The 27583-nt window shown below is 57.1% G+C and overlaps 1 protein-coding gene and 1 non-coding gene across 2 annotated transcripts in view; one reads left to right on the forward strand and one right to left on the reverse strand.

Moving 5' to 3' along the window:
- SPG7 (SPG7 matrix AAA peptidase subunit, paraplegin) overlaps positions 1-27583 on the forward strand; it is a 30191-nt gene continuing 2608 nt past the window's right edge. The window contains 15 exon segments of the mRNA XM_032612311.1: positions 1-183; positions 2331-2433; positions 3734-3823; positions 10735-10976; positions 13221-13360; positions 14363-14465; positions 15568-15693; positions 15954-16116; positions 16348-16521; positions 22067-22191; positions 23258-23360; positions 23965-24075; positions 25324-25439; positions 26471-26627; positions 27401-27567. Of these exon segments, the coding sequence (XP_032468202.1) occupies positions 1-183; positions 2331-2433; positions 3734-3823; positions 10735-10976; positions 13221-13360; positions 14363-14465; positions 15568-15693; positions 15954-16116; positions 16348-16521; positions 22067-22191; positions 23258-23360; positions 23965-24075; positions 25324-25439; positions 26471-26627; positions 27401-27567 (2103 nt within the window).
- On the reverse strand, positions 2004-2110 carry LOC116744850. Its single transcript, XR_004347178.1, has one exon. It is a non-coding gene; the product is annotated as a U6 spliceosomal RNA (small nuclear RNA).

Genomic DNA, 27583 nt, shown 5'->3' on the forward strand with positions numbered 1-27583 from the left:
ATGGCGGCTGCGTGTCTGCTGCTGCGGGCCCTCCGCCTGGGTCCGGGGCCAGGCCCGGGGCGGCTGCGGGGCCCCTACTCTGGCTGGAGTCCAGGCAGGTCCGCCAAGACCGGGTGGAGGTGGCCGTATGTTGTCCACAGGCCTCTCATGGGTGTCGTCGGGCCTGGAGGCCGAGTCCTGCAGGTAATGTGCGGGGAAGATGCCCTCCCGCCGGCGGGTCTTCGTCGTCCGAGAGGCCGCTCCGGCCGGCAGCCCGGGGGAGGAGCGGGGGCCGAGGCGGGCGGGCAGCCCGAGGGAGGGGCGGGGGGCGAGGCCGCACAGTTCCTGCTTGGACTTTTCTAGTCTTTGTTTCGTGTGTTGGTATTTTCTGCCCGTCTTCCTGGCGTTTTGAAATTGAATCGAGTAAGAGTTTCATCAATTTCTGGCAGAGAACTAATAGCTCATATAGATCAGATCCCACCCAGATGAATTCCAGCACCTTCCAGATGCTCGAAGTGGGCTGTCAGAAAGTTTTTCGTGTGAGCAAAGTACCTTGCAACTGTGTTTTACTTTTGTCGTGTAGCTTGACATGTTATGGATTCAAATTCATAGACCCTCTGTGTGAAGGGTGTGTTCCAGGCGCTGTTAATGTTAGCATTTCACTCTGAAAACAAAGACCCTAAGTTCTAAGCTGAAAAATCAGCCTTTTTCGCCCTCTTTTAGGACCTTTTTAGCCCTCTCTTAGGACCTCGACTCTCACATTTTAGGTTATAATGTATTATTGTTATTGTATTTTACCATAACTTGAGAACCAATTTCATATCATATCCCTATTCTAGATTCCTGGCCACCTTTCCTGAGTCTGAGGACAACTATAGCTGCATTACACTTGTTTTTGTTTTTGCTGTTTAGTTATATTGAGAAGGAAAATCATAATTTATTATTTTTAATCAGATTCTTTGATTATTCTATGAAAATAAATAAGGACTGAAGTAGGCAATTCACACATACTTGTGAAGTCTAAACAGATAACCTCACCAGTGGCTATAATAGTAATAAAACAAAGTCATCTTGGTTTAAACAAGCAGTGTTTAGGGCTGACTTTGAAGAATGACTTTTTTCCCCCACTCGATCTAACACGCTGACGTTTCTCAGTTACTGTGCCCAGTCCACACTCTATGGTCCTCCCTTATATGCCTCCTGGTCATCACTGAGCCAAGAATAGTAGTATTAATTAAATAGGACAGTAATTGTGTGGACGAGGAATTTTTAACCTGCTGCTAACAGGAAATTACATGTAACATACTCCTTTGGTAAGGAGTTACTTTTCTCCGTAATAACAGCAGACCAAGGATGAACTAAGAGAAAAAAAATTAAAAATAAATAAGTAAATAAAACAGAAATGAAGAAATTGCGCCACGGAGATAGAAGAAACTAAGATGTACCGTTGACCGTAACATAAAACACACTCAGGCGGGAAACTGGTGGGCTGCCTGGGAACGTTCTACAAGGAATAGTCGTCTGGAGTTGTGGGGAGCAAAGGGTTTGGGCAGCCACTGTGGCCTTTGCTCCTTGGGTCCTGCAGGACAGTTGTGAGCCTCGGCTTACAGAATGGCAGCCAGTGTTCCGCTCCTTGAGTTCAGCATTTCTTTGACTTGGTCGCTTGCTTTTAAGCTTTTTGTTTTGTTTTGTTTTTTTATCAACATCCCCATTTTATTTTAGTTAGTTTTTTTAAACTATTTTTTTAACATCTTTTTTGGAGTATAATGCTCTACATTGTTGTGTTAGCTGCTGCTGTATAACAAAGTGAATCAGCTATATGTATACATATATCGCCATATCCCCTCCCTCTTGCGTCTCCCTCCCACCCCTCTAGGTGGCCACAAAGCACGGAGCTGATCTCCCTGTGCTATGTGGCTGCTTCCCACTAGCTATCTGTTTTACATTTGGTAGTGTATATATGTCCATGCCACTCTCTCACTTCGTCCCACCTAACCCTTCCCCTCCCCGTGTCCTCAAGTCCAAAAAATATGGGACACTTCACGAATTTGCGTGTCATCCTTGCGCAGGGGCCATGCTAATCTTCTCTGTATTGTTCCAACTTTAGTGTATGTGCTGCCGAAGCAAGCACTGCTTTTAAGGTTTTGATGTTGTTTGTTTTTTTCTTTTGATGTTATGTTAAAACTTTGCAGTAATGCTCAGACTATTGCTTCACATTTCAGGACGGTGTTAATATTACAAGTAACTAAATATCAGAGCTTTTAGGAAAGGCTGTGCAGCAGGGAATTAGTCTGCATTGCCTGGTGTGCTGTGGTGTTGGTGGGATTGATTCTCTGTCTCGCTCTTTGCAGAGTTTCCAGTGGCGACTGCTAACCCCTACATTTGAAGGGGTCAGCAGATTGTTGGTGAAACAGCATCTCGTCCAGAATCCAGTCGGACTCTGGAAACTTCTAGGTGTGTATCTTTTGAAGACAGAGGTGACAGGCAGAGCCTATGGCATTTGTGAGTAAATTCAGAGAATGTTGCTCGTTTGACGTCATCAGAAAAACGAAATCGCGAAGAGGACCTTCGGCTGCTACTCACTGTGAGCCCTCAGATGCTCTGAAATGAAGTTTATGAGGAGGAAATTTGTCTGAGGTCTGAACGAGCCATTTTTGCTTCTTTTGAGTTGTCTCTGTCTTTTTTCTTTTTAATTCTGGTAATAATTGGGCTGCTTGACAAAGGTTTTCTATGTGCTGTAGCCAACTCCAGGAACGTTTAGTAAGGAGCTGCAAACTGGCTGTGTATGTCTTACGTACAGAAGGCAAGTAAACACAGCCTACAGATAATGTGCTTTTACACTGGAGTCGCACCGTTTATTGAGATCTTGTGACATCCGGCTGTCTCTTTTGATCTTAGGTCAAAGGACCATAAGGGTTGACACCTGTACTTTTACTCCCCCCTTTATTCAGTTGGAACAGGGAAAAGGTGAAATCTCCCACTGCTACATACGTACCCACCCCCGGTCATGGCAGCCTACACGTGCCCCCAGTGGCACAGCCGTCACCTCCAGACACCCCCGTGTCAGGTGGACATCGAGGCAGTTTTATTTGTGACTCTCTTAATGTGTGTGAAGAAAGGTGCAGCCCAGTCACGTTGTGAGACGCCTTCCCCCGTTTTAAGCAGTGGTTGGTTCAGACCTTGGACAAGTCAGAGCCTTTGGTGTGAGGAGTGGTCTGGGGCGCGTCTGGGTGGAGGTGGTGGCCCGGGCCGCTGTTGCTGCATCGTGCGGAAGCCGCTTGCCGCTGTTCATTTGTTTAAATTCATTTAAAGTGACTGCATGTCAGGGGCTTCCCTGGTGGCGCAGTGGTTGAGAATCTGCCTGCCAATGCAGGGGACATTGTTGTGGCTCACGGGCCTAGCCGTTCCACAGCATGTGGGATCTTCCCGGACTGGGGCACGAACCTGTGTTCCCTGCATCAGCAGGCGGACTCTCAACCACTGCGCCACCAGGGAAGCCCTGTGTTCATCATTTTTATTTCCTCACGTTGGCTAATTTAAATTACAGAAACACTTACTTCAGTTGAAGTAGTTCACTGTTTACAATGAGTAGATATTAGAGTAAGAATGATTACCCCAGCTTCTAGATCCTGTGCACGTAGCTTTCAGATAGCTTCTGTTTTGTTTTGGTTGTCTGGGAATACGCTCTTCTCCTGAGGGTTCCCCTGTAGTTGCAAGCCTGATTGTTGTTAAACACTTTCCCTCTTCCTTGTAGGAGGCACGTACTACTTTAACACCTCAAGGTGGAAGCAGAAGACTAAAGGCAGTGATAAAGCCAAGGGGAGGAGCCCTGAAGATGACGAAGGTATATCCATCAGATCTTAAGCGCTGCCTGCCTTGGTTGTCTGCACATGTGTGCTCTAGTCTGAGGAACAGGAAGCCCATCCTAGGATCACAGCTGCCCCCCGTCCCTAATGCAGTTGCTGGGTTCTTCCTGCCCATCCTTTTAGGGACGGCATCATCAGCACCCGTGTCCCTTGCTCAGAGCACCTGAAGGCGGGTGGGGCTGCTGTGCCCTGTGTGGAAAGGGTGGATCTCGGATCCGCCCCGGACTCAGAGCTCTGGGGGAGGAAGGCTCCAGGACTCCCTGGCCGAAGCCCCGCTCTCGTGCACACCTGACTGGTGTTGGCACTGCCTCCAGGCCTGAGGAGCAGCCCCAGAGGACAGGATGGTACGGGGCATGGCCTTGGGGAAGGAGTGGGGCCCCAAGCCCCGGGGCACAGCGAACTCACTTGCAAGTCTCCTCTGGACTCTGGAATTAGGACTCGATGATTGTGTGAAGGGGAGGGAAATGAAAAGGGAACTTTGGACTGAATTGACCTCTAAGATGACAGCTGGCTGCAGGCAGCTGATACACATGGAACTCGCTAGGCCGTAGGAATGGTTGGAGCGTGCCCAGCACTGTGCTCAGTGATTTGTGCACTCTCCCTTCAGAGTGACCCTGTCACTGGCCCTTTCTACATACGAGGACGCTGGATGCCTGCTCTTTGCCTGGTCCAGGGAGGGACCCGTGCGTGGGGAAGTGGCGCTGATTTTGACGTGGCTGCAGAGGGTTGCGGTGCGGGACCCGAGGCCCGGGGGCCCTGGAGGAGGTACTTTACCCAAAGGCCAGCCATGCTCAGAACCAGGCTCCTGTGAGCCCCAGACGCCTCAGGGGGGACGGCAGCCTGAGAAACGCTTTCTTTATCGGACCCCGGGCCTGTCACCAGAGCTGCACACAGACTGGTCCCGTTCCCCAGGCCTCATCTTTCCAGAAGGCCGCAGCCACCGTGGCAGCTTAGTTGGAACAAGACGGCTTCCCGACCAGGTTTTGGTAACCGTGGGGAGGACCTTCCTCCCTAGTCTGGTCCAGAAACGTCTTCAGGAGCTGGGGGGTCTGGAGGTTCGGCCCCAGAGCCCACAGGTTATGGGGTGAAGCCCCTTGTGCTCGACTTTCTAGGAGGGGCTGCGTTTTCCTGATGCTCATGTCCATCCTTCGCTGGCGGCCCCTTCGTTTACCTTGAGAGGAGCTGTAACTTTCCATTGGTCTCGACTCCCATAGTGCCCTTGGCTGGGTTCAGATTAGGCGTTTGTGGCTGTCGACCTCCTGGCTGCAGGCTCAGGCAGTGTGTGTGCTGCAGGCCTCCTTCATCACCCCGGGGGAAAGCCCCCAGGGGACTTGGCTCTTCTTGTTTTTTTCTTTTTATAAATTTATTTATTTTTGGCTGTGTTGGGTCTTCATTGCCGCGCGCAGGCTTTCTCTAGTTGCGGCGAGCGGGCTTCTCATTGAGGTGGCCTCTCCTGCTGCGGAGCATGGGCTCTAGGCCCGCGGGTTTCAGGAGTTGTGTCATGTGGGCTCAGCAGTTGTGGCTCGCGGGCTCTAGAGTGCAGGCTCAGTAGTTGTGGCACACGGGCTCAGTTGCTCCGTGGCACCTGGGATCTTGCCAGACCAGAGATCGAACCCATGTTCCCTGCATTGGCAGGCGGATTCTTAACCACTGCGCCACCAGGGAAGTACCCCCATGCATTCTTTTTTTTCTTTCTTTTAATTTATTTGTTTCTTTGGCTGTGCCGGGTCTTAGTTGCGGCATGTGGGATCTTTTAGTTGCGGCATGCGGGATTTAGTTCCCTGACCAGGGATCGAACCTGAGTCCCCTGCATTGGGAATGCAGAGTCGTAACCACTGGACCACCAGGAAAGTTCCCCACCCCACCCCCATGCATTCCTAAGCATTTCACTGCATGACCTTTGACCATGGGTATTTTTCTTTTTTATTTTATTTATTTGTTTATTTTTGGCTGCATTGGGTCTTTTTTGCTGTGCACGGGCTTTTCACTAGTTGTGGCGAGCAGGGGCTACTCTTTTTTTTTTTTTTTTTTTGCGGTACGCGGGCCTCTCACTGTTGTGGCCTCTCCCGTTGCAGAGCGTAGGCTCCAGACGCGCAGGCCCAGCAGCCATGGCTCACGGGCCCAGCCGCTCCGCGGCATGTAGGATCTTCCCGGACCGGGGCACGATCCCGCGTCCCCTGCATCGGCAGGCGGACTCTCAACCACTGCGCCACCAGGGAAGGCCAGCAGGGGCTACTCTTCGTGGCAGCGTGTGGGCTTCTCATTGCGGTGGCTTCTCTAGTTGCGGAGCGTGAGCTCTAGGCGTGCAGGCTTCAGTAGTTGTGGCGCATGGGCTCAGTAGTTGTGGCTTGCGGGCTCTGGAGCACAGGCTAAGTAGTTGTGGCACACGGGCTTAGTTCCACGGCATGTGGGATCTTCCCGGACCACGGATCGAACCCATGTGCCCTGCGATGGCAGGCGGATTCTTAACCGTTTTGCCACCAGGGAAGTCCCCCCCATGCATTTTTAAGCATTTCACTGCATGACCTTTGACCATGGGTATTTTTCTTTATTTTTCCCACTTTTTTTTTTCCCCCGGCCGCACCGTGCGGCATGTGAGATCTTAGTTCCCAGACCAGGGATCGAACCCGTGGCCCCTGCACTGGGAGGGCCAGGGAATTCCCTCGTACAATTTTTTTTGATATTATGTTTTTACATTTTTCCTACAGTTTCATTGGTTTTGTCAGCAATTCCAGGTCTCTTACTCCACACGTTTCCATGTGAATTTACTTTGTAGAGTTTCCTTCTTCTACCTTCCTGGGGTGTAGCGCTGGCAGTCCCAGCTTTCCCCGAGGTTTGTAGGCACCTGACTGTTGAAGGAGGTCCCAGTCAGGTGCCCTCTGCTCGGCGTTTGGCAAGTAGCACTTCGATAGTAATAACTTGTAGTTTATCACCGAGATCATAGTTTCCTTTAAAGCTGATTGTTTGAACACATGTGTCTTCGTGTTCTGAGATATGTGGTGTGTCTTCAAGTGTGTCATTCATTTCAGAGACATTCTGAGCTGGAGGAGGAAGGTGAGGGCTTGCTTCATGAGAAAATACGGCAGAGAAACCCCGAGGAGGCTGCTACTGGCAGATGTGAACGTCGTTTCCTCCCAACAAGTCAATGCTGGGTCCAGTAACACGTAGTTTAATGGAACAAAGTAGGAAATCCAGAAGCAGAGTCTAGTTTATCTAAGAATTAGCAAGTAACTAAAGTGGCATTTCACACGGTGGCAGAAAGGGTGGATTGTATGAGAAATGGTTTGGAACCGTTGCTTAGTTGTTTGGAAGGAGATTAAATTAGACTCTCATTTCATATACCAACATAAATTCTGAGTGGATTGAGTCATTCAATTTAAAAAACGAAATTGGAAAAGAATTAGGAGAAAATAGAGAGGACCATTCCTTAACTTGAAACGGGTAAAGCCTTTTCTTAGAAGGAGAAGATAGGTGGGTCGGAGCAGCTTCTGCGTCTGCCTGGCCGGTGTCCCGTCGCTCAGGCTGGTGCATGGTCCTGCGGATACTGATTTCTGGGAGGAGTGGCCATGGCCACTTGCTTTCTGCAGCTTCTAACCTGCCGTGGCTGCGGACACGTACTCCCCCCGCTGAATCCCATCGCAAGTCACCATCGGGCACTGTAGCGCCGGGGGCCCGAGGCAGAGTCAGTCTGGAGAGAGGGTCGCGCCGGCTCCTACCCTCCGCACGTGCCGCACACCTGCACGCCTGGCGCACACCCGATGAGGTGGCGGCCCTGGGCCGGGTCTGCGCCTCCCCGCCTCCTTCATGTGCTGGTTGTATATTGGTTCCTTTTGGGGTGAACGGTAGCTTGCCTCGAGAAAGCGGGGTAAAGTTCATGTCCGTTACATTTGCATTAGACGATAATTGCTTGCTTAACCAGAGGTTTTTTTCCATGAGGGCGTCTTCTGGACTGTGAGGGAGTTGACTGGCCCGTGAGCTCTCAGCTCTGTGGACCGCATGCAGGCAGCACAGCCCAGCGTCCCGCTCAGACCTGCCCTCTGAGAGCCTTGATGAGAAAGGCCAGTCCTGAGAGATTATACACGTTTGCTTCTCCAAACCCAAGATTACAGAGCTGGAGCACAGATTAGCGGTTGGAGTGATGGAGTCGTGGCTTGACTGGTGATGGATGCGCAGACCTTGACCTGTGGTGGAATTGCACAGAACTAGAGTCACACGGGAGCGCGGGTCGCAAGGGGTGGCTGTGTCAGTATTGTCCACGTTTGGGTTGTGATGTTGTTCCCAGTTTTGTCAGATTGACTGTTGGAAGGCCCTGAGCCCAGTAGACGCGGAAGAGGGGCCTCTGTTACTTCTCGCGAGTACATGGCGCCTACAGTTACCTCGTCGTGAAAGGTTAACAAACGGCGATGGCTGGCATTTCCGGAACACGTTTTGTGGACGGTGCTCCTTTATCCTCTGTGAGGTGCACCTCGTCTCCATCTTCAGGTTTCTCTCCGGGCTGAGGGTCAGGACCAGCCCCGTGGTGGTATTAACGAGAGCCGGGGTATCGCCGCATCCCCCAGTGTTCACGGCACGGTGCTCACGGCTGGGGTGAACACCTGGAGGGCTCCTGCCGTGGTCTCCTACACGTTCAGCAGCGTCGTAACTCGTTCATTTGTCTTCAGGTGGCTGGTTCAGGTGACTCACCGCAGCAGCTGACATCCTCCGACCCCCAAGAAGGACTCGTGGGACCATAGTTTTCCAGCGGTCCCGCAGGCTGCTGTCCAGCGGGTAGACAGTCTAACGGCTTAGGAGGCAGCAGCCTTTCCTGGGTGCCCCAGGCAGTAGAGATTTTGGGGTGACCCTCAGCTCTCCGTGAGCTGGATATACGAGGAGCAGCCGGCGGGAGGAGCTGTGCTCACGAAGGCGGGTTCACCCTCCGCAGACAGGGCACGGGCAGAGGCGCCAGTCGGCAGCCTCGTGTCCCCGAGTCTGTGGGGATGATGGACTTGGTGGGAAGGAGACAGGGGGCCTTCGGAGTGGAGGGAATGTCCTTTCTGCCCAGAGCGTTCACATGCCTTTTCTATGTAGAGTCTCAGGGTCAGATCTTGTTTCATCTCTTAGAGCTCGAGAAGCTTCCATCTGTTTAGCCGATCCTATGTCTCACTTTCGTATCTTCCCTTACTGTTTTCCCGTTGTCTTTCTTGGAGCGGCCCTCATGATCTCATACCTGATCAGTACTACGGATATATGTTTTGTTACATTTGGTTTCCTTATGTTAAAGTTTCAGAAATAGAAGTAGTTCAACCAGTTCAGGCTGGCGCGGCAGGGCTGTCGGGCAGTGCGGCTGCCAGGGTTGATTGCCCCCCACTGGGTTGTTAGCAAGGCTGAAGGTTAAATATTTGAGAGAGGCGGCTTCTCACCTGAGAACATGAATCTGCTGTCCACAATCACAATAAGTGGTCACCTTTATGAGCTTGAAATATGGGATACACTGTTGTAAGCTATCGTAAGATAGGGTGATACCTGAAATGTACCTTCGTGTTTTCAAAATGGCTGCTGTGACGGTCTCTCAGGCTTCAGCTTTTTCCTTTTATTTATTTTTTATTTTTTAAATATTTATTTGGCTGCTTCGGGTCTCAGTTGCGACACGCGGGATCTTCAGTTGCGGCATGTGGGATCTAGTTCCCTGACCAGGATCGAATCTGGGTCCCCTGTGTTGGGAGCGCGGAGTCTTAACCATTGGACCACCAGGGAAGTCCCTCAGGCTTCAGGTTTCTAAACCGATGTAAAATGCTTTCGAATTCCCCCAGGCCGCCCGTTGGAGAAGCAGGTGGTGTGTGTGGGTGGCTGCACCTCCAGGTTGTGCAGAGGGCAGGGGGGCCCTGAGTCCCTCCACAGTCTGTCCTTGGAGAGGTGACCATGGCTGGCTCTGCTGTGTGTGCCGGCATGGCCTCTGGGGAGGGTGAGTGAACGGTGGAAGCTTTGGTTGTTGAGACAGGTCTGTCTTGGGCAGAACTGGTGAAGAATTGTACACGCGTTTATCAAAAGGCGTTAACTGCAGGTCTTGCAAAAGCTGCATGGAGTGTTAGGAAGGATGGGCCCACCCTGCACAGGTGAGAGAGGCCGGGTTGTTCCAGGGCCTCCTAGGGTGTGGATGAGGTGTCTGGTGGGTGCAAGGACTGGGGAGGTGGGCTCCTGGGGGGCAGTGGGCTAGCGAGACCATGTGAAGTGCTGGGTGGACAGCACTGTGTCAGTGAGACGCAGCCCCTGCCCCCGTGTGATTGGTGGGAGGAGCGCTGTGGCCTTGCCTTTGCTGGGACTCCTTCCCATCTGTGCTGTGCGCCGGAGGGAGGTGCTGCCCCCAGGAGCTCCTGTGTCAGGTGTGAGTGGGGGAATTTGTGCCGTGGTTCTGATAAAGAGCGGGCCTGCAGCCTCTATCTCACACTCCGAAGTGTGCTGCTCGTCCAGTGTTTCTGTGACGAATGCCGTGCAGCTCGCTTCCGTGTCAGTCCCAGGTGGCTGTGTGGGGGGAGGGCAGCTGGTGGTGGAGAGGCTGTTGTTAACAGGGACCTGGGCGTGAGCCACGGGCACTGGGGATGGGTCGGTATCTGGTCGAGCCTGGAAGGCCAGAGAGGGTCGTAGTTGGGCAGACGTGCTGTCAGTGAGATGTGGCGTCACTGTGGAGCTGCGCTGGTCCTGGGAGGCTTTTGACTTTAAAAATGGTTTCATGTTATCCCAGCAGGTGGGACCCCAGGAATGGGATGTCGGTGACCTTGAACGGCGTGTAAGCAGTCACTGTGTTGAAGCATCGGCTACACTGGCGCGGGGACGTCGAGCCCCCTGACGTGGGGGGGCGGGGCAGGGGCGGGGGCTCCGCCCTGGTCTTACACCCGCTCCCCCCACCCCGCAGAGGCGCGGCGGCGCCGGGAGCGCGAGGACCAGATGTACCGCGAGCGGCTGCGCACGCTCTTCGTCATCGCTGTGGTCATGAGCCTGCTCAACGCGCTCGGCTCCAGCGGCGGCAACATCTCCTGGAGCGACTTCGTGCACGAGATGCTGGCCAAGGGCGAGGTGCAGCGGGTGCAGGTGGTGCCCGAGAGCGACGTGGTGGAGGTGTACCTGCACCCCGGCGCCGTGGTATTCGGGCGGCCTGTGAGTACCGGGCCTGGCGGGGTTGCTTAGAGCAAGCTGTGAGTGTCTTGATTTGAGGAGGAGGCCTGGAGGCTTTGAGAAGGGGGCGAGGCAGTGTGGTCCCAGCGGGGTCTGTGCAGAGAGGAGGTGGGAGGGCGACAGGGGCACTGGGCTGAGGGCGAGGGGGCAGCGGGCGTCCAGGCTCTGCCCGGTGTGCGGCTGGCTGGAGCCCAGCAGGCGGGGGAGGGAGGGGCTGGGGCTGTGCCGGTGGAAACCCCTTGGGGCCAGAGTATGCGGCTGAGAGACCGGTGGGCAAGGGCTGGCCCTGGGCAGGAGCAGGAAAGAAAGGGGGTGGAGGAGAGGGGCCCTGCGAGGGGGAGGGGAGGCTGCAGGCTTGTGCCAGGTAGAGGGTTGGGCGTCAGGGAGGGGGAGACACGCCCAGCAAAGCAGGTGGGTGGGCGCAAGGAGAGCTGCTGTGTAGACCCTCCTGTGAGGAGGAGTCGCTGTCCCGCCTGCCTTCCCATCTCCGACCCCTCTCATTTACCCCCAGGAACACGACGCCATCCTGAGGCCCTGGAAAGGTGACATCCATACCAGAATATTTTCTTTTTTCTTTAATATTTTATTTATTTATTTATCTGGTTGTACCGGGTCTTAGTTGCGGCAGGCGGGCTCCTTAGTTGCGGCATGTGAACTCTTATTTACAGCATGCCTGTGGGATCTAGTTCCCCGACCAGGGATCGAACCCGGGCCCCCTGCATTGGGAGTGTGGAGTCTTATCCACTGCACCACCAGAGAAGTCCCCCAGAATATTTTCTAACACACTTACCCTGTTTGTGTTTCCCGGGTGCCTCTATACTGGCCTGAGAGCCTTCTGTGTTAATACTTTTAATCCAGGATCCAGTCAAGGATCCTGACTTTAGCATCCTTCCCATCTTCTGTTAACAGTTTAGACAGTGGGAAAAGCAGGCACCTTTCTCCACGCCAGGAGACAGGGCTTTCTGGTTGCACTCGCTCTGCTCGCTGGAGCCCAGGTTTGCTCCTGTGGGCGGAGTGCCTGCTCCCTGATGGCTCACTCACACGGTGCCCCAGAGCATGCCCCGCGGGCGCCCCGGGCGCTGCTCTGCTTCTGGGCTGCGTGGGTGCTTGGGGTGAGGGGGCTCATCCTGCCCGAGCAAGCGCGGCCGTGGGCACAGCCCAGCCCTACGAGCCTCTCCCTCTTTACAGCTGGGCAGATCGTAGAAGTTAAATTCCAGTGCGCTTGAGAGGCCAGGGGCGATGGTAGCCGCTGCCGGCCCAAGGGTGAGGGGCCTGGTGGCTGCTGCTGCAGCGGCTCATAGGGGCCCAGAGGATCAGAGAAGGCTTCACAGGCGCGGGGTTGAAGGGGCTTCTGGGATCACGCCTTTTGCCTTTGGATGTTGAAATAGAAAGAGGGTCCTTTCTACGTTTTTCCCTTCCATCCAAATTGGCCAGGGCAGGTGTTTGAGTGATCAAGGATCGATGAAGTTCAGACCAAGTGTTTGGGGTGCGTTAGGTTAATCCAGCCACTAAGGCCAAGAGGCGTTCCAGTGCAAAGCTTGGTTGTGACTGGTGGGTCCCCTGTGTGCCCCTCCACCTGGCCTTCTCAGCCTACAAAGTGGAGCCTGACCCGCAAGACTTTCAAGAGACTTCAGAGCGGGGGAAATATGGTTGCTCCATTTAGGTTCCGAGAGTGTGCTTAGAATCTGAGCCTGGAACAGTTTAACTCTGGAAAGCATGGGCCCGGCTGCCAGAACCACGACTGACGTGGGACTGGGGTGGAGGTGACGGGACTGTCCCACCAGCTTCCGGGAGACGCGGCCTGCTCCCTATTCCTTAGTCTCTCGCCTGCCTGAGGACGGAGGAGTGCACTCGGTTGACTGTCAGATCCAGCCGATGGTTAAACAGGGACCCTTCTCAGGGTGACTGTGGGTTTGGTCCAGCACTGCGGGTTCCTTGCCGAGGCTCTGCTGTGCCCTCACAGCGGAGTGCGATCCGGGTGCTGAGTTTAAGACGCACGTGCTGCCCTTCGTTTGCTTAAAATGTTTTTTCGTGAACGTGTCACTGTAATTGTGTTTGAGAGAATGAAAACTCCCTAGACGTGGAGGGGGTTTCTGAGTGGCAGGCCTCTGCTTCTGAAGTCCTGCAGTTGTCCACACACTGTGGCTGGGGCGCCGTTCTCTGTCCTCAGGGTCAGTGGTCTGACCTGTACATCATTCTCGCGGTCCCTCTGCTTTCTGCCCCCAGCGGCTGGCCTTGATGTACCGAATGCAGGTGGCAAATATCGACAAATTTGAAGAGAAGCTTCGAGCAGCTGAGGATGAGCTGAATATTGAAGGCAAGGACAGGATTCCGGTTTCCTATAAGCGGACGGGATTCTTTGGAAAGTAGGTTGGTCATTTCTGTGTGCCTCTAAACTAAACCAGGCTTGACTTTGTAACGTGAGAAACAAACCCCAATAAAAATCTCACACTGGCTGTGCCTGCAGTGAGCTGGAGCCCCTCGTGGGAGGCGGGTGCGTGAGGGGTGGCATGAGGTGGGCCAGCTTGGAGTCACTTTTAGGCACCGCTTCCGCTGCGTGTGGTGTTTCCGAATTCAGCCCAGGTTGGGTTTGCTGTTGCCTGCAAACAGGAAGATGAGGCAGGAAAAGGAGAAGCAGGGTGTCCAGTGGAACTTCTTGGTTCCGTGCTGAAGAGAGACATAGAGACCGTGCAGGGCCTGTGGGCGGCAGGGCCTGCGGACTCCTTGGTGGGAGCACATTCGTTAGCGGGTCACAGGCCCTGTATCTGGACGCTACTGTGTGCAGAGGTCTGCGTCCCCTCGTGGTGACCAGCAGCGACTGTGAAGTGCTGTGTGTCTGTCCCACAGCCTCTGGCTCCTGAGGGTTCAGGGCCCCTAGGCTGCACCTCTGCTTGTTGTAGGGAATGGGGGGGCACACCTGAATGGGTCCCCCTCTTCATCTGGGGGGTGATGCCCTACGGTTTTCTCTTTTTACTGTTACACCGATTTTGCCTTAGTGACCAAAATTGATGGCCTACTTTTGAAAACAAAATACGTGGAAGGTGAAGAGCTGCTCTCGGCAGGCATGAGTTACCCCGGGGCTCTGGATGGCGGGGGACATTCTGGCTTCATGCCACGGTCAGGTTCTGCGTGCCCAGCGCTGCTGTGCTCCAGATCTGAGACTTCGGGCGCACTTGATGCAGGAGGGGTAGTTGGTGAGAATGGGACAAGGAAACCCGTTTTCAGCGCTGGTTCCACAGGTTGATCTCAGAGTGAGGGAGCCCTTCTCATCTTGGGAGCGTCTGCGGGCCCCAGCCTGTGTGAGGCATGTGTGTCGGCTGCCCGGCGGCCGGGCCTGAGGCTGTGCCCACCTTTCTCTCTCATGCTAGCGCCCTCTACGCCCTGGGGATGACAGCCGTGGGCCTGGCCATCCTGTGGTATGTTTTCCGTCTGGCTGGAATGACAGGACGGGAAGGCGGATTCAGTGCTTTTGTAAGTTGTACTTATTGTCTCCCCGAGCTTGTGGTCCTGGGTTCGTCTGTTTGTGCTGACCCTTTCCCGTCACCTGCAGGATGAGTGCACAGTGGACGTCCGCCTGGACGTCGTCCGGCAGCTCCTCTTTCCTTCCGCTTGGCTGACCTGGGGGGCGTCGCACTGGCTCCAGCTGAGGCCTCGCTCCCGGCACGGGGGTGGCCGAGCCCAGGGGTTTCCGCTGCGCTGTGTCCTGTGTTCTGCGCTCTCAGCTGGACCTGACTCTCTGGGGGGTTTCCCCTGCTAGCTGAGACAGCTTTAAAGGTTGTCTTGAAAAGGACGACCTGTGTGGACTTCAGAAGGATTCTTCTGTTGTCATGGCATTCACTGCAACGTGCACTTTCCCTCCCCCTCAAGTCGTACCTGGCCTGTCAGCCGCATCTGCAGAGGGCCGCGGAGGAGCCCCTCCTGGGAACCGGCCGGGGGGACAGAGCGCCCCAGTCTCCCCCTGGACTGGGCCCTCGGTAGCTCAGGCCGTGCAGGCACACTGTGAGCGGCAGCATGGTGTCTCGTGGGGTGCGCCGGACCTGGCTCAGCCAGTTTGATAGTTCTTGCACCCTTTGGGCTGTTCATCGTTGTATTTAAATAATGCCGGGGCGAATCCCACGCAGCTGCATCTTTTGAGAGCCTGTCCTGAAGGAGATCGTGGCTGAGGTTGAGCTCCTCGCCAAGAGCTTGTCTGTCCAGCCAGATTGCGCTCCAGAAATTGACCAAGCAACTTTTTTACCAACACTCCCCACAACTGTGTGTCGTTACATAACTTTTATAATCAGAAAAAGAAATCACACGGTAGTGGGGAAGGTCACACAGAGAAGTAAGATGGCTCATGCAAAGACGTTGAGTCACCTAGTTGACGTGGGGAGTGTTTTCCTTTAAGGCAGATTGCTGGACGCCGGGCGGCTTTCTAGCTGTCAGCGCCCTCGTGTGTCTGGACCGTGCCCTTAGCTGCCGTCTGAGTGAGTGGGGACGGTGGGGCAGGACTTGCAGGTGAGCCGGCGCCCAGGGCTCCTCCGTCCTGTCCTACTGGGCTGCACAGGGCTCCGCCCCTTGTCTTTCTGCCCAGAATCAGCTTAAAATGGCTCGCTTCACGATTGTGGATGGCAAGACGGGGAAAGGAGTCAGCTTCAAAGATGTGGCAGGAATGCATGAGGCCAAGCTGGAGGTTAAGGAGTTTGTGGATTATCTGAAGGTGAGTGGGTGGCGGTTGCGGCGCAGGGGGCGGGGCGGACTGCCTGGCCGGTGCCGCGCTACACAGTGAGCCCCCTGCTTGGCCGGCACCTAAGTGGTGGCTTCCGTGACCACGGTGCCCTGCGCTGCCTGTCACCCGTCACCGCAGAGCACTCTGCTTTCCCAGAGCCACGTGGACATCACCCAAGGCCCCCGAGAGTCATGTCGCGAAGGTTCTCTGGAGCGTCGGGGGTCAGTGCGTGTCCTCTGCTGCTTTTCTAGAGCCCAGAGCGCTTCCTGCAGCTCGGAGCCAAGGTCCCGAAGGGCGCACTGCTGCTTGGACCCCCCGGCTGCGGGAAGACGCTGCTGGCCAAGGCGGTAGCCACAGAGGCCCAGGTGCCCTTCCTCGCGATGGCTGGCCCGGAGTTCGTAGAGGTCATTGGAGGTGGGCCCCCTGACCACGTGTCCAGGGCGCGCTCCTTCTGCAGTGGCTGGTTGCCTTAGGGAGTCGTGGGCGTGGAGGGAACGGGGTGCTGACGTTCTGGGGAGCCGTGGTCTGGGGGGTCCAGGCGGGAGTGGGCCGGCACACGTGCAGCAGGGTCCGCCTGCTGGGGCTTCCCCAAGAGCAGGGTCCGTGCCCCTGACCTGCCCGCTTCCCCATACCCCGTGTCCTCAGGCCTCGGCGCGGCCCGCGTGCGGAGCCTCTTCAAGGAAGCCCGCGCTCGGGCCCCCTGCATTGTGTACATCGACGAGATCGACGCCGTGGGCAAGAGGCGCTCCACCACCGTGTCCGGCTTCTCCAACACGGAGGAGGAGCAGACGCTCAACCAGCTGCTGGTGGAGATGGACGGTGAGCGCTGCTCGGGCCGGGTCGCAGGGAGGCTCGTGTGCCCTGAGGGTTTGTCAGCACTGGGAACTCTTCCTCCGGCAGGCGGTCACCAGAAACACAGCTTTCACTTTCCCAAAGTCAGAGCAGTAGTTCAGAAAGAAAAAGGAAGAAAAGGTGGGGATGCCGTGTCGGGCTGGGTCACGACGGTGGTGGTCAGTCTCAGAGGAGCCCAGGGAGTCTTGCTGCTGTGAGAGTCTGTGCCCGGCGTGGGTGCGGCCGGTGCCTCAGATGCACGGCCGGGGGTGCTGTGTCTGCTGCCCTTGAGATGACCTGTGGACTGGCTTCCACACAATTTTTTTCTTTTTAATGGAATTGGTTTTTTTTGAGCTACTCCTGTAAGATCCTCTTTGGAGTGTGTGTGTGTGTGTGTGTGTGTGTGTGTGTGTGCGCGCGCGCGTGTGTGTAGATATTGTGTTTGTTTTCATTGTGGTAAAATATACGAAACATAAATTTTACCGTTTTAACCATTTTTAAATGCAGTGTTCAGTGGCAGTAAGTACATTCCCATTGTTGTATGACCATCACCACCATCCGTCTCCAGACCTTTCTCATCTTCCCAAACACAAATTGTCCCCATTAAGTACCGACTTGGCATCCTCCCCTCCCCTAGCCCCCGGCCCCGCCATCCTCCCGTCGGTGTCTGATTTTATTGGGAACGTACAGGGTTTGTCCTGTTGGGACTGGCTTATTTCACTCAGCATCATGTCCTCAAGCTTCACAGGGTCTTAGTTCCCTGACCAGGGATCGAACCCACACCCCCTGCATTGGAAGCACAGTGCCTTAACCAGTGGACCGCCAGGAAGTCTCAGAATTCCCTTCCTGTTTAAGGTTGAGTAATGTTCCCTGGTGCGGATGGACCACGGTTGGCTTATCCGCTCGTCTCTCGATGGACTCTGTTGGCTGTTGTGAACGATGTTGCTGTGAACATGGGCACACACATCTCTTTTCAAGTCCCAGCCGCGTAGGACCCAGTTTTAATTTTTCTTTCATTAGAATTCCAGTGCTGTTTTAGGTATTGTAGGTAAGGAAGACACTTTTTTCTCAAAGTAGTTTTGGTCTAAGAGAACCATTTATTTGTATTTTTAAAAAAATCTTTATCTTTTATTTTGGCTGCGCCAGTCTTAGTTGCGGCATGTGGGCTCTTAGTTGTGGCGTGCGTGAGGGATCTAGTTCTCTGACCAGGGATCGAACCCAGGCCCCCTGCATTGGGAGCGCAGAGTCTTACCCACTGGACCACCAGGAAGTCCCTATTTGTGTACTTATGTTCCTCTTTAAAGTATTCTCAGCGTTTGGGATGGTGGATCTGGTGGCCAGCGTGTGGGCAGTGGAATCTGATTGTGTGTGGCTAAGGGTGAAACTTTTTTATTTAGCCTCTCATTTTCAAAGAGTTTCAGACTTACAAAAACAATGGAAAAGCAGTCAGAGTTCCTGTAACTATTCCCTTACCCCACGCAGCCCAGAGGCCGACGTGGATGAGGCCTGACACAGGTGTCCAGCAGCTGCCTCTGACCTGCAGATGTGCCCTTTCTGGCCCAGGGTCCAGTCCAGCCTCACGTTGCTTACTTGTCCTGTCTCCTTGGTCTCCTCCAGCCTGGGCCTGTCTTTATGTCCTTGTCCTCGTGACTGTGGCACTTCTTCCAGGCCAGGCCCTGGAAAGGACGTCCCCTGTGAGGCTGCTGTGTCCTCTGAGTGAGGTTGAGCCCCGCGTGTGTGGCAGGAGCCGCTCAACAGCCTTGGTGGCATCACTGTGCACGGCGGTGCCCCCGTGCCCCGACTCTGGTGCTGGGACGCGGGCCTGCAGCGCTGGGCAGGTCGGGGGCTGATGCAGGGGAGGCATTTCGTCATCTTTTCAGATGTGTGAGAAATCAAAGTGTGACTTCTCACGGCGGAGGAAAGGGCTGCCTCGTTAGGTCCTGAGAATGGTTTGCGTCTGGAGCTGCCCCTGGAGACCTGCGTCTCCCTCTCGTCCGGGTGTCCGTCAGGATGGCTCAGGGACTCTGCCCCGTGGTCAAGGTCTGAGGAGCAAGCTTCCTGGGGAGGACGTGCCCGGGAACTCGGTGTCTGTGCAGCTGAGAAGAAGCTCTGGGGGTCGCTCCCTGGAGATGGGCCCTCCTGGGGCCCCTCACCCACCCCCGCTGCTCCCCGCTCTGAGCAGCCCCTCGCCGTGTGCTGGGCTGTGAGCAGCTGGACCCTGAGCGCACCGTCTGGTCGTCTGCAAGTTAGACTCCTGGTCTCCAGGAACCCCGTCGCAGGGTTTGATGAGCGTGCTGTCAGAAGTGCTGCATCTCAGCCGTGGGGAACCTCGGTGATGCCGTGGGACACGGCAGGGCGTGTCTGGAAGCCACCGTCAAGCTCCACGGCCCTGGCGGCTGTGCCAGACTCATGTTGTCCTGCGGCTGCCCGCCCGAGTGCTGGCCCCGGGGGGCTTGTGGGCCATGGGGGGACGCGGCGGGGTGCGCGCCCCTCCTCCCCTCCCGTCCTCCGAGCCGGGGTTTCCTGACGTGTCGAGTGAGGCTAATGCGCGACCTCACCCGTAGTTGTGACCTTGTGTGTGTGACGGTGGGGCTCCCTCGGGGCCCGCTGTGGCCGAGCACCTGGGCCCCGGGAGCAGTACCCCCCTCTCTCTGCTCCTGTTGCTTTTTGCGCTTGAAGCCAGAGACCACCCTTCCGGGTGATGTGCACCCCCAGGAAGCGTTCCCAGCTGGCGCCTTCTCTGACGGGCCCCTCTGTGCCGCCGGGAGAGGAACAGCTTCCCCCGGCTTTGCTGCAGCCGTGGGCCCCCCAGGACCCGCCCCCCAGGCCCCGGAGCACCCCCTCAGAGGCCCTGGCAGGGCTGGACCGCCGCCCGCGGGCCTTTGTGCACAGACACGGCTGAGCGTCCGAGGAGCCTTTGTCACCCCTCAGGGAGGAGCAGTGTCTGCTCATCCAGGTGCAGCGCATGCGCCAAGTGCGGAGCGTGCAGTGGACCTGGCGCCGCAGTGGGAAGCCTGCAGGGGCGGGGCGCCTGCGCTCCCTCTCGCAGCCCAGCCAGGCGCCTCTGGAGAGATGTTCTCGGCCCCCGGCTGCTGGTCCACGACTCTGTCCTCCTCACACACACGTCCCTGTTACTTAGCTGAGCACTCATTCCTGAAGGCAGAGTCATTCCTCTCACTTCATTCAAAATAGTGGCAAGAGCAGACATGGTGAGGACCTGAAGAGACTGGATCCCAGGTCTGTGCGTGAACCTGGACTCTGACTTGAGTGAAGCAGCTGTGAAGACGCATCTGTGAAGCAGCAGGGGAAGCGAACCTGACCCCCTGCGGCGGGAGAGGGAGAACGTGCAGCCTCCCGGGAGACAGCTCGGCCGGCTCTGAACACGCTGGACACACGGCACGTTGACCCGGTGTCCACAAAACACGCGTGCACCAGTGTTCACTCGCTTGTAACAGCTGAAACCTGGAAAGAGGCCATGTGTTCTGCGGTGGGTGCGTGGCTACGCCCTGATGTGTTCTCACGGGGGTACCAGGCAGCAGTGAAGAGACGCTCGCTGTCGTTAAGCCCGACTGCCTGGCTGGGTCTCGGGGTTTATGCCGAGTGAAAAAGGCCAGCCTCTGAAGGTTACAGGCTGTCCGCTTCAATTTATACGAGACCGTGCAAATGACGGTTCTGGGAAGGAGAACACGCGAGTGGCGGGGAGGGGACGAAGCTGTGCAGGGAGGTCTTTGTGGTGGTGGGATCTGCCTCAGTCCGGGGTGGAGGCCGGGCACCGCGCAGAGAGATGCGTGCCCGTCAGACGGGGTTGCGGCAGCTCCGGCTCCACGTGGGAGCAACCTGACACGCAGCCACGGGGACATCTGTACAGTTTCTGCCACTTGCGGTGTGCCCAGAGCTATGCCAGTCCGCGAACAAGCCCTGTGGGCCGCTTGCTGGCGCAGAGGCCATGGCCGTCCTGCGGGAGTCCCCGCCTGGAGCTCCGGGCTCACGCTTACCCTGGCCCGGCTGCTGCTTTCTTCTGCACCCGTTATTCCTACTGTTTTTCAATGTTTCTTCACTGTTGTATAATCCCAGGATTCTGTGTTCACAGCCCCGGCCTATGGCAGGCAGGCGTTTGGGGAATCTGAGTGGGGAGCCCCGGCAGGTGTCCCAGGCAGCGCTCTGGGACTCGAGGCGGAGGGGCTCCTCCATCCCCAGGTGTCCCGGGAAGTGGACCCGGCCAGCTCTGCCCAGGGCCCCTCCCTCCAGCAAGCGTCTCATTTCCCTTTCAGAGTTTCGCTTTTCCTAAAATTGAGCATAGGCAGTCGGGGCAGAGGGGCTGGTGCATCACATATGCTGGGTGGCGCTTGCTTTTGTCCGAGTTTATTTCAAAAGTCTGAGCTATTTTAAGATGCTGCCTTTGTGTTGGGAAGCAGACGCTTTTCTGCACTGTCCACTCTCGAGCCGTGAGTGGGCCCAGGCTCCATGAGGTGTCTGGGCTCACCACATCCCAAAATGCAGAGCCCAGGCTGGGAGCCTGGTCTCTGGGAGACATTTCTTTGAAGTTCTGGAGTGATTTCCTTGGGGCTGGGTGTGGTTTGGGCTGTCCTGGTGGTGTCAACCCCTGGGCGAGGTGGATGCCCTCCCTGGGTCGGGGCTTCCTGGGCCCCTGGCCGCTGTCCTGGGATCGTGCAGTAGAGTGAAGGACTGTGATTTCACTTCCATTGAAAGACTTTGTACAGGTGATTTGAAATTGTATTTGTCAATGTCAGTTTATTACAGATTAAGTTAGCAAAAGATGGATCCTGGCATCTTTATTTTTTAAACTTTGTGTCATGGAACTTTTCCGAAGCTGGGAAGAGCCTGCTTTGAGTGCCGTGCCCCAGCCCAGCCTCGGTGCCTGTCGTAACTACGGCCAGTTCTGTCTGCCAACACCCCTGCCTCTTCCCCCGTGGGTTAAAGTAGACCCAGAGTTCTGCACCTTCACTAGGATAAATACCTCCCTATCATTGTGACACTTGTTCTTACTAGCATCTAACATCCAGTTGGGGTCAGATCCCCCCGGCTGCTTCGTGGGGCGTTTTTGCAATTGCTTTATTCAAATTAGCGTCCAGCCCAGGTTCACACATAGGTGTGGGCCGTTAGTGATGGTTTCTGGACTTGCTTTTAAATTCTCATGAGAGACCTGGGGCCCTCAGTCCCAGTGTTGGACGGGACATGTCCCCAGTGTCCCTGGCAGTGGTGTGGGGAGGTGCCCCTTGCACCCCGGGAATACTCTTCCTGCAGGGCTGCTGTCTGGATGTGGAGGATGGCCTTGGAGGGCAGAACCGGGTTCCGACCCGTGGTTCTGCCTCTGGGCCGCGGCCTGGGAAGGAAGTGGTGGGTTCTTGCTCTTGTGGTTTTGGTGGAAGCGCTCAGGAGGGACGGGCCCGGGTGGGTCCACAGCTCTGCGTTCAGGTGCCCAGCCTCTCCTGCCCCCTGTCCCTCGAGGGGGTCTGTGGGGAAGCTTCCGGGCTGGGGACCCCACCCTAACAGCTGCTGTCTGTTCCTTCAGGAATGGGCACCACCGACCACGTCATCGTCCTTGCGGCCACCAACCGAGCTGACATTTTGGACAACGCTCTGCTGAGGCCAGGCCGACTGGACCGACATGTGTTCATCGACCTTCCCACGCTGCAGGTCAGTGCGGCCTGGCTGGCCTTTCCGGGCCTCGGCTCCCTGCTCTTCTGGGCTTTTTTGTTTTAAATTTTATTTATTTATTTATATTTTTTGGCCGTGTTGGTTCCTCGTTGCTGCGCGCGGGCTTTCTCTAGTTGCGGCGAGCAGGGGCTACTCTTCGTGCGGTGCGCAGGCTTCTCATTGCAGCGGCTTCTCTTGTTGAGGAGCACGGGCTCTAGGTGCGTGGGCTTCAGTAGTTGTGGCGCGCGGGCTTCAGTAGTTGTGGCTCGCGGGCTTCAGAGCGCAGGCTCAGTAGTCGTGGCTCACGGGCTTAGCTGCTCCGCGGCGTGTGGGATCTTTCTGGATCAGGGCTGGAACCCGTGTCCCCTGCACTGGTAGGCAGATTCCTAACTGCTGCGCCACTGGGGAAGCCCCTCTTCCCCTGGTTTTGATCCTTGTTGTTTTCCTCTTTATCCTGAAACGTCTGGGCCGAGTCCCGCGGCACAGTCTTCGCAGAGCCTCAGAGCCACGTGCTGCACGGCTGCCCTGACGGGGTGGAGGGTGCGAGCCCCAGGGACCTCTCGGCCCCTCTGGCTGCACTGCCCCAGGTCTCTGCTCGGACGTCCACCTCCAGGGGGTTGGGCCTTCGTGGTGGCCGCCCAGGGAGCAGGAGCCTAGCGTGGCTGAGGACCCAGCAGGGGCAGGGGAGGGTTTGGAGGGTGAGCGTGGCAGGTGGCTGGTGGGTTAACGTTCCCGCAAAGACCGACGTGGGGGTCCGGGCCGGGCCCGGGAACACCCAGCCTTGTCCTGTCGTAGGTTGTGGCCTGCCACTGCTTCCGAAGGCCTGGATTCCCGTCTTCCTGACGTGTCACACAGGGTACAAAATAACCTTTGCTACCTGTGATGTGTGACGTGCTTTATCTTCTCCTGTCTCCTTTTTTCCTTCCGGTTTTGAAACGCCGCCTGCAGCCCTGAGTTGGTTTCTCGGAGCAAAAGCAGACCTCACGGCCGGTGGCTCCCGAGTGTCGGCGGGCGGGAGCCTGCACCCGTGTCCTTTGACCCGTGTCCCCTGTCCCGTGTCCCGCAGGAAAGGAGGGAGATCTTTGAGCAGCATCTGAGGAGCCTGAAGCTGACGCGGGCCAGCAGCTTTTACTCCCAGCGGCTGGCGGAGCTGACGCCGGGCTTCAGCGGTAGGGGCGCGGGTCTCTGTCTGGGGCTGGAGAGGGCGGAGGGGGCCTCCCCAGGGACCTTCCACCCCTGCTCTGGGCCCACGGCCAGCACAGCCGGGGTGGGAGTGAGGTGTACACGCAGCAGGCAGAGGTGAGAGGACTCTCCTCCCTGAGGTTCTGTCGCCTGTGCACGCCCCCCCACCCCCAGCAGTCCTGGTGGTCCTGCCTTTGTTCCGCTCCTCCCCACTGGGGGCTGACCTGCAAGGCCACGTCTCCTCCCGGGCCCCCCACTGCCCTCCCCCACGGTCTCCGTGTTGTCACAAATCAGGTTTCTTTTCTGTATGGCTCTCGTTTTACAGGGTAATATAAGTAGAAACCCCTTTTATCGTGGTATAAATTTCTTTCCTTTGGACTTTGTTTAACGTCCTGAACTAGAACCTCATGGGTGTCAGAGAGCCTTTCTCAGCCCTCGACGTGTGTGTGGAACACTAGGTGGAAGGAACCAGCAGGGGTCCAGAGGGGCGGCTGACCTCACCCCTGCGGCCACTCGAGGGGAATGGGGCAGCCCTCTCCTCCCGCCCCCCATCTCTCTGCGTCTGCTTGAGTGCCACCCCCGTGCCCACAGGCGCTGACATCGCCAACATCTGTAACGAGGCCGCACTGCACGCTGCGCGGGAGGGGCACACGGCCGTGCACACGTCCAACCTGGACTACGCTGTGGAACGCGTCTTTGCCGGTACACAGACCCGCCCACGGGTGGGGGGCAGGCCTAGACGCCGCGCGACAGAATTATTGCCCAAGAGGGAAGACGGGTCAAGAGTTCCTGTTTTTACGTCAGGCCTTAACGGTGTGACTTACTCTCGTTAGTGCAAACAGAAATACCATAGGGTGTCACAAGCTCAAATGTGAGTGTCCTCGGCCCATCGGCCAGCGTGCGGGGCCTGAGCGCCGGACAGGCCCCTGCCCACGTCGCCATGGTTGGCAGCTGCGCCCCGGGCGAGGAGGAGGCCTGCTCTGCAGGAGGCTCCGTGCTCTGTGTTGGGCGGGGCCGGCGCCCGCAGCTGTGCTCACCTGCTGCCGTACGCGGGGTCCTTGGCCTTCTGTGAGGAGAGCGGGACGAGCTCCCACAGCCCGGGGGCAACACCAGAGGCCATCAGTGCGCCTCGTCCTCCCACAGGGTTTAGAGCAAGTCACTGAGGGTGGCACCAAGGAGCAGGCCTCTCCCACAGATGGGCCCGCCACCCGCAGTTTGAGGTCAGACCTAGGACAGGTGCCTCTGCAGCCTGGGCACAAGCCAGCGTCACAGTTTCTCACTGTAAATTATGTTTTGTGTAAGCCATTTCTTTTACGTGGAAAGTGACGCGCTTACAGCGAGAGTATCTGAACAGGAAAGACTAGAGAAAACCCGTCCAGAATCCTACCTGGGTGTGTGGTGCCTCGAGCGGGGTACTCCCGAGCTGCAGCGGCTGCTCCTGGGCCCGGCTCTGGGTGGGGCGATCCGACCGCCACAGCCAGTGCGTCTCAGGACGTGTCCCGCCACAGCCAGTGCGTCTCAGGACGTGTCCCCTCACAGCAGGTGCTGGGGGTAGTCCCGGTCGCGTGATTTACCAAGTACCCTGAGCCTAGAGCTTGTTCAGGGTGCAGAGGTGGAAACACGCGGCTGTGTGGACGGTTGGGGACAGAGGACAGGACCTCAGCAGTGACTTGAGGGGGGTGCCTGTGAGGTTGCGAGGTAAGGGGTCAGTTACTCGGGCAGGACTGGAGAGCGGGGGCCACGGCTGCCCTGCCAGGTCTGGGGGCCGGCAGGAGACCCGAGCTCGTGCCGTCGGCCCCGCAGCCCTGTGAGGGCCTTGCCCGAGGGGCTGCTGCTGGCAGCGTTTACACAGGTGGGGCGAGCGAGGCCTCGCTTTGGTGCCGCGAGCACGCGCCTGGCCGCGTATCCGGGTGGCCGCGCGCCTCAGCTCACCTTGCTGGGTGTTTTCAGGGGCCGCCAGGAAGAGCCAGGTGCTCTGCAAGGAGGAGCAGAAGGTGGTCGCGCTGCACGAGTCGGGCCACGCCCTGGTGGGCTGGCTGCTGGAGCACACGGAGGCCGTGGGGAAGGTGCGTGCGGCCGCCCGTGGGGCTGAGGATTGCCAGGGTCGCCGTCAGCTCCGGGACGTGCTGACGTCGTGACCCCTGAGTTTAGAAAGCAGTGAGGCGAGCACACGTCGCGTATTTGGCAGGCGTACCGTCGTTAACGCCCCCTCAGCTGTGTGCTTTCGTGACCGGGGGTCCCTGAGCGGCCCCTGCGGACGGTGCCCGCGTTTGGGGCGTGGGTGCCCCGTGTGGAGGGTTGTAACTGTGCCCTCCACGTAGGCCTGAGCCGGGGGCTTGGTCCCCCCGGCTGAGGAGGAGCCGCCTTGCTCCTTGTTCCGTGACCCCCGAAGACAGGGCTGTGCGGCAGCTGCAGCCCGCGTGTGGTGTTTCCCCGGGGGTGACGGCTGCAGCAGCGCGTTGCCAGTCGGGCGTCGTCGGCCGGTGTCCTGCTGCTCAGGCCGGTCCCCGCTGTGTCCTGGGCAGAGTGCTGTGGCGAAGGCCTGTGCAGGAGCTGCCCGCCGAGAAGACCCAGGGATCAAGATAACTGTTTCCATGCAGTATCTCAAAAAACTAACATGGGAAAGCCCATGGTGAAGTAAATACCCTAATTTAAAATGGCCTGTTCTTAGGGTTTTCCATTCGACGACAGAGTCAGGCAGACTAGTCGTGCCGAGAAAGCCCCTTGCCCACGCTCGGCACTCCGCCAGGCGAGGTGGGGACGTGTCCTCCTCGGAGCCTCAGGGTGGCCTCCTGCTGCCAGAACCCTGCCCCGTGGGCTCAGCAGGCGCGGGCTGTGGGTGGGAGCATGGGCAGCGCAGGGCCCTCGGCGGGTCGTCCCGTCCTCGTCACCTTTCCTTCCCTCGCGGACGCGTGGTTGTATGCAGCTGCCTCACGCCCCAACGGGGAGGGAGCCCTTCTCCGTGACGCTGTTACAAACATGGGACAGTCCCATTTGCTCCCTGCTGTGAACCCTCTGGTTGAAGAGGGTCTACTGCACCCCCCAATCTCTGAGGCCTACGTCCTGCCCACTACCTGGGGCCACCTCTGTTCTGCAGGTGTCCATCGCGCCGCGGACCAATGCAGCCCTGGGCTTCACTCAGATTCTCCCAAGAGACCAGCACCTCTTCACCAGGGAGCAGCTGTTTGAGAGGATGTGCATGGCCCTCGGCGGCCGTGCGTCCGAGTCCATCTCCTTCAACAGGGTCACTTCCGGTGAGGGGCTGGCGCCCACACGACTTCCACAGCCTGCAGCCGTTCTGCGTGAGGGGTGGTGAATCCGATGGAGGGGTCTGAGTAGCAGGTGCAAATGCAGTTTTGAATTTCATTAAGTGTTTCTAAAAGATGAGCTGTGGTCAAAGTAGGTTTGGAACTAAGCAAGACTTTCTAGATGATTTAGTTGTTACAAAAGCTTTTCCCGGGCTTCCCTGGTGACGCAGTGGTTGAGAGTCCGCCTGCCGATGCAGGGGACGCGGGTTCGTGCCCCGGTCCGGGAAGATCCCACATGCCGCGGAGCGGCTGGGCCCGTGAGCCATGGCCGCTGGGCCTGCGCGTCCGGAGCCTGTGCTCCGCAACGGGAGAGGCCACAACAGTGAGAGGCCCACACAACGGAAAAAAAAAAAAAAAAAAAGCTTTTCCCCACGTGCAGACTGTAAGCGGAGCTAGGTGGTCTCGCTGGGCCGTCAGGAGGTGGAAGAGGTTCTGGGAGACTCGGGGCCCCACGGATCTGGATGTTGCCAGGTCACTGCCGGCGCCATGAATCCAGAGATGCATCCCGAGGAGTTGTTTTTGGTTTTTTTGTTTTTTTTTGCGGAAGCCCCTGAGGAGTTGTTTTTTAAAGAAAAGAGCATTTTTTTAAGTTTTAAGGACCAGTGACAGGATACAGTTGTCCCCGGGTACCCTCCTCTGCTCTCAGGGGTCGGCAGGGCCCCGGGTGCCTCGAACTACACCTCCAGGAAAGAACCCCCTTTTCTGACCCCTCACTCCAGCGGCGCAGGACGACCTGAGGAAGGTCACGCGCATCGCCTACTCCATGGTGAAGCAGTTCGGGATGGCGCCCGGCATCGGGCCTATCTCCTTCCCTGAGGCGCAGGACGGCATCCCAGGCATCGGACGGCGTCCCTTCAGCCAGGGTCTCCAGCAGATGATGGACCATGTGAGTCCCCCCTGGT

The sequence above is a fragment of the Phocoena sinus genome, chromosome 19, assembly GCF_008692025.1.
Source record: "Phocoena sinus isolate mPhoSin1 chromosome 19, mPhoSin1.pri, whole genome shotgun sequence".
Lineage (NCBI taxonomy): Eukaryota > Metazoa > Chordata > Mammalia > Artiodactyla > Phocoenidae > Phocoena > Phocoena sinus.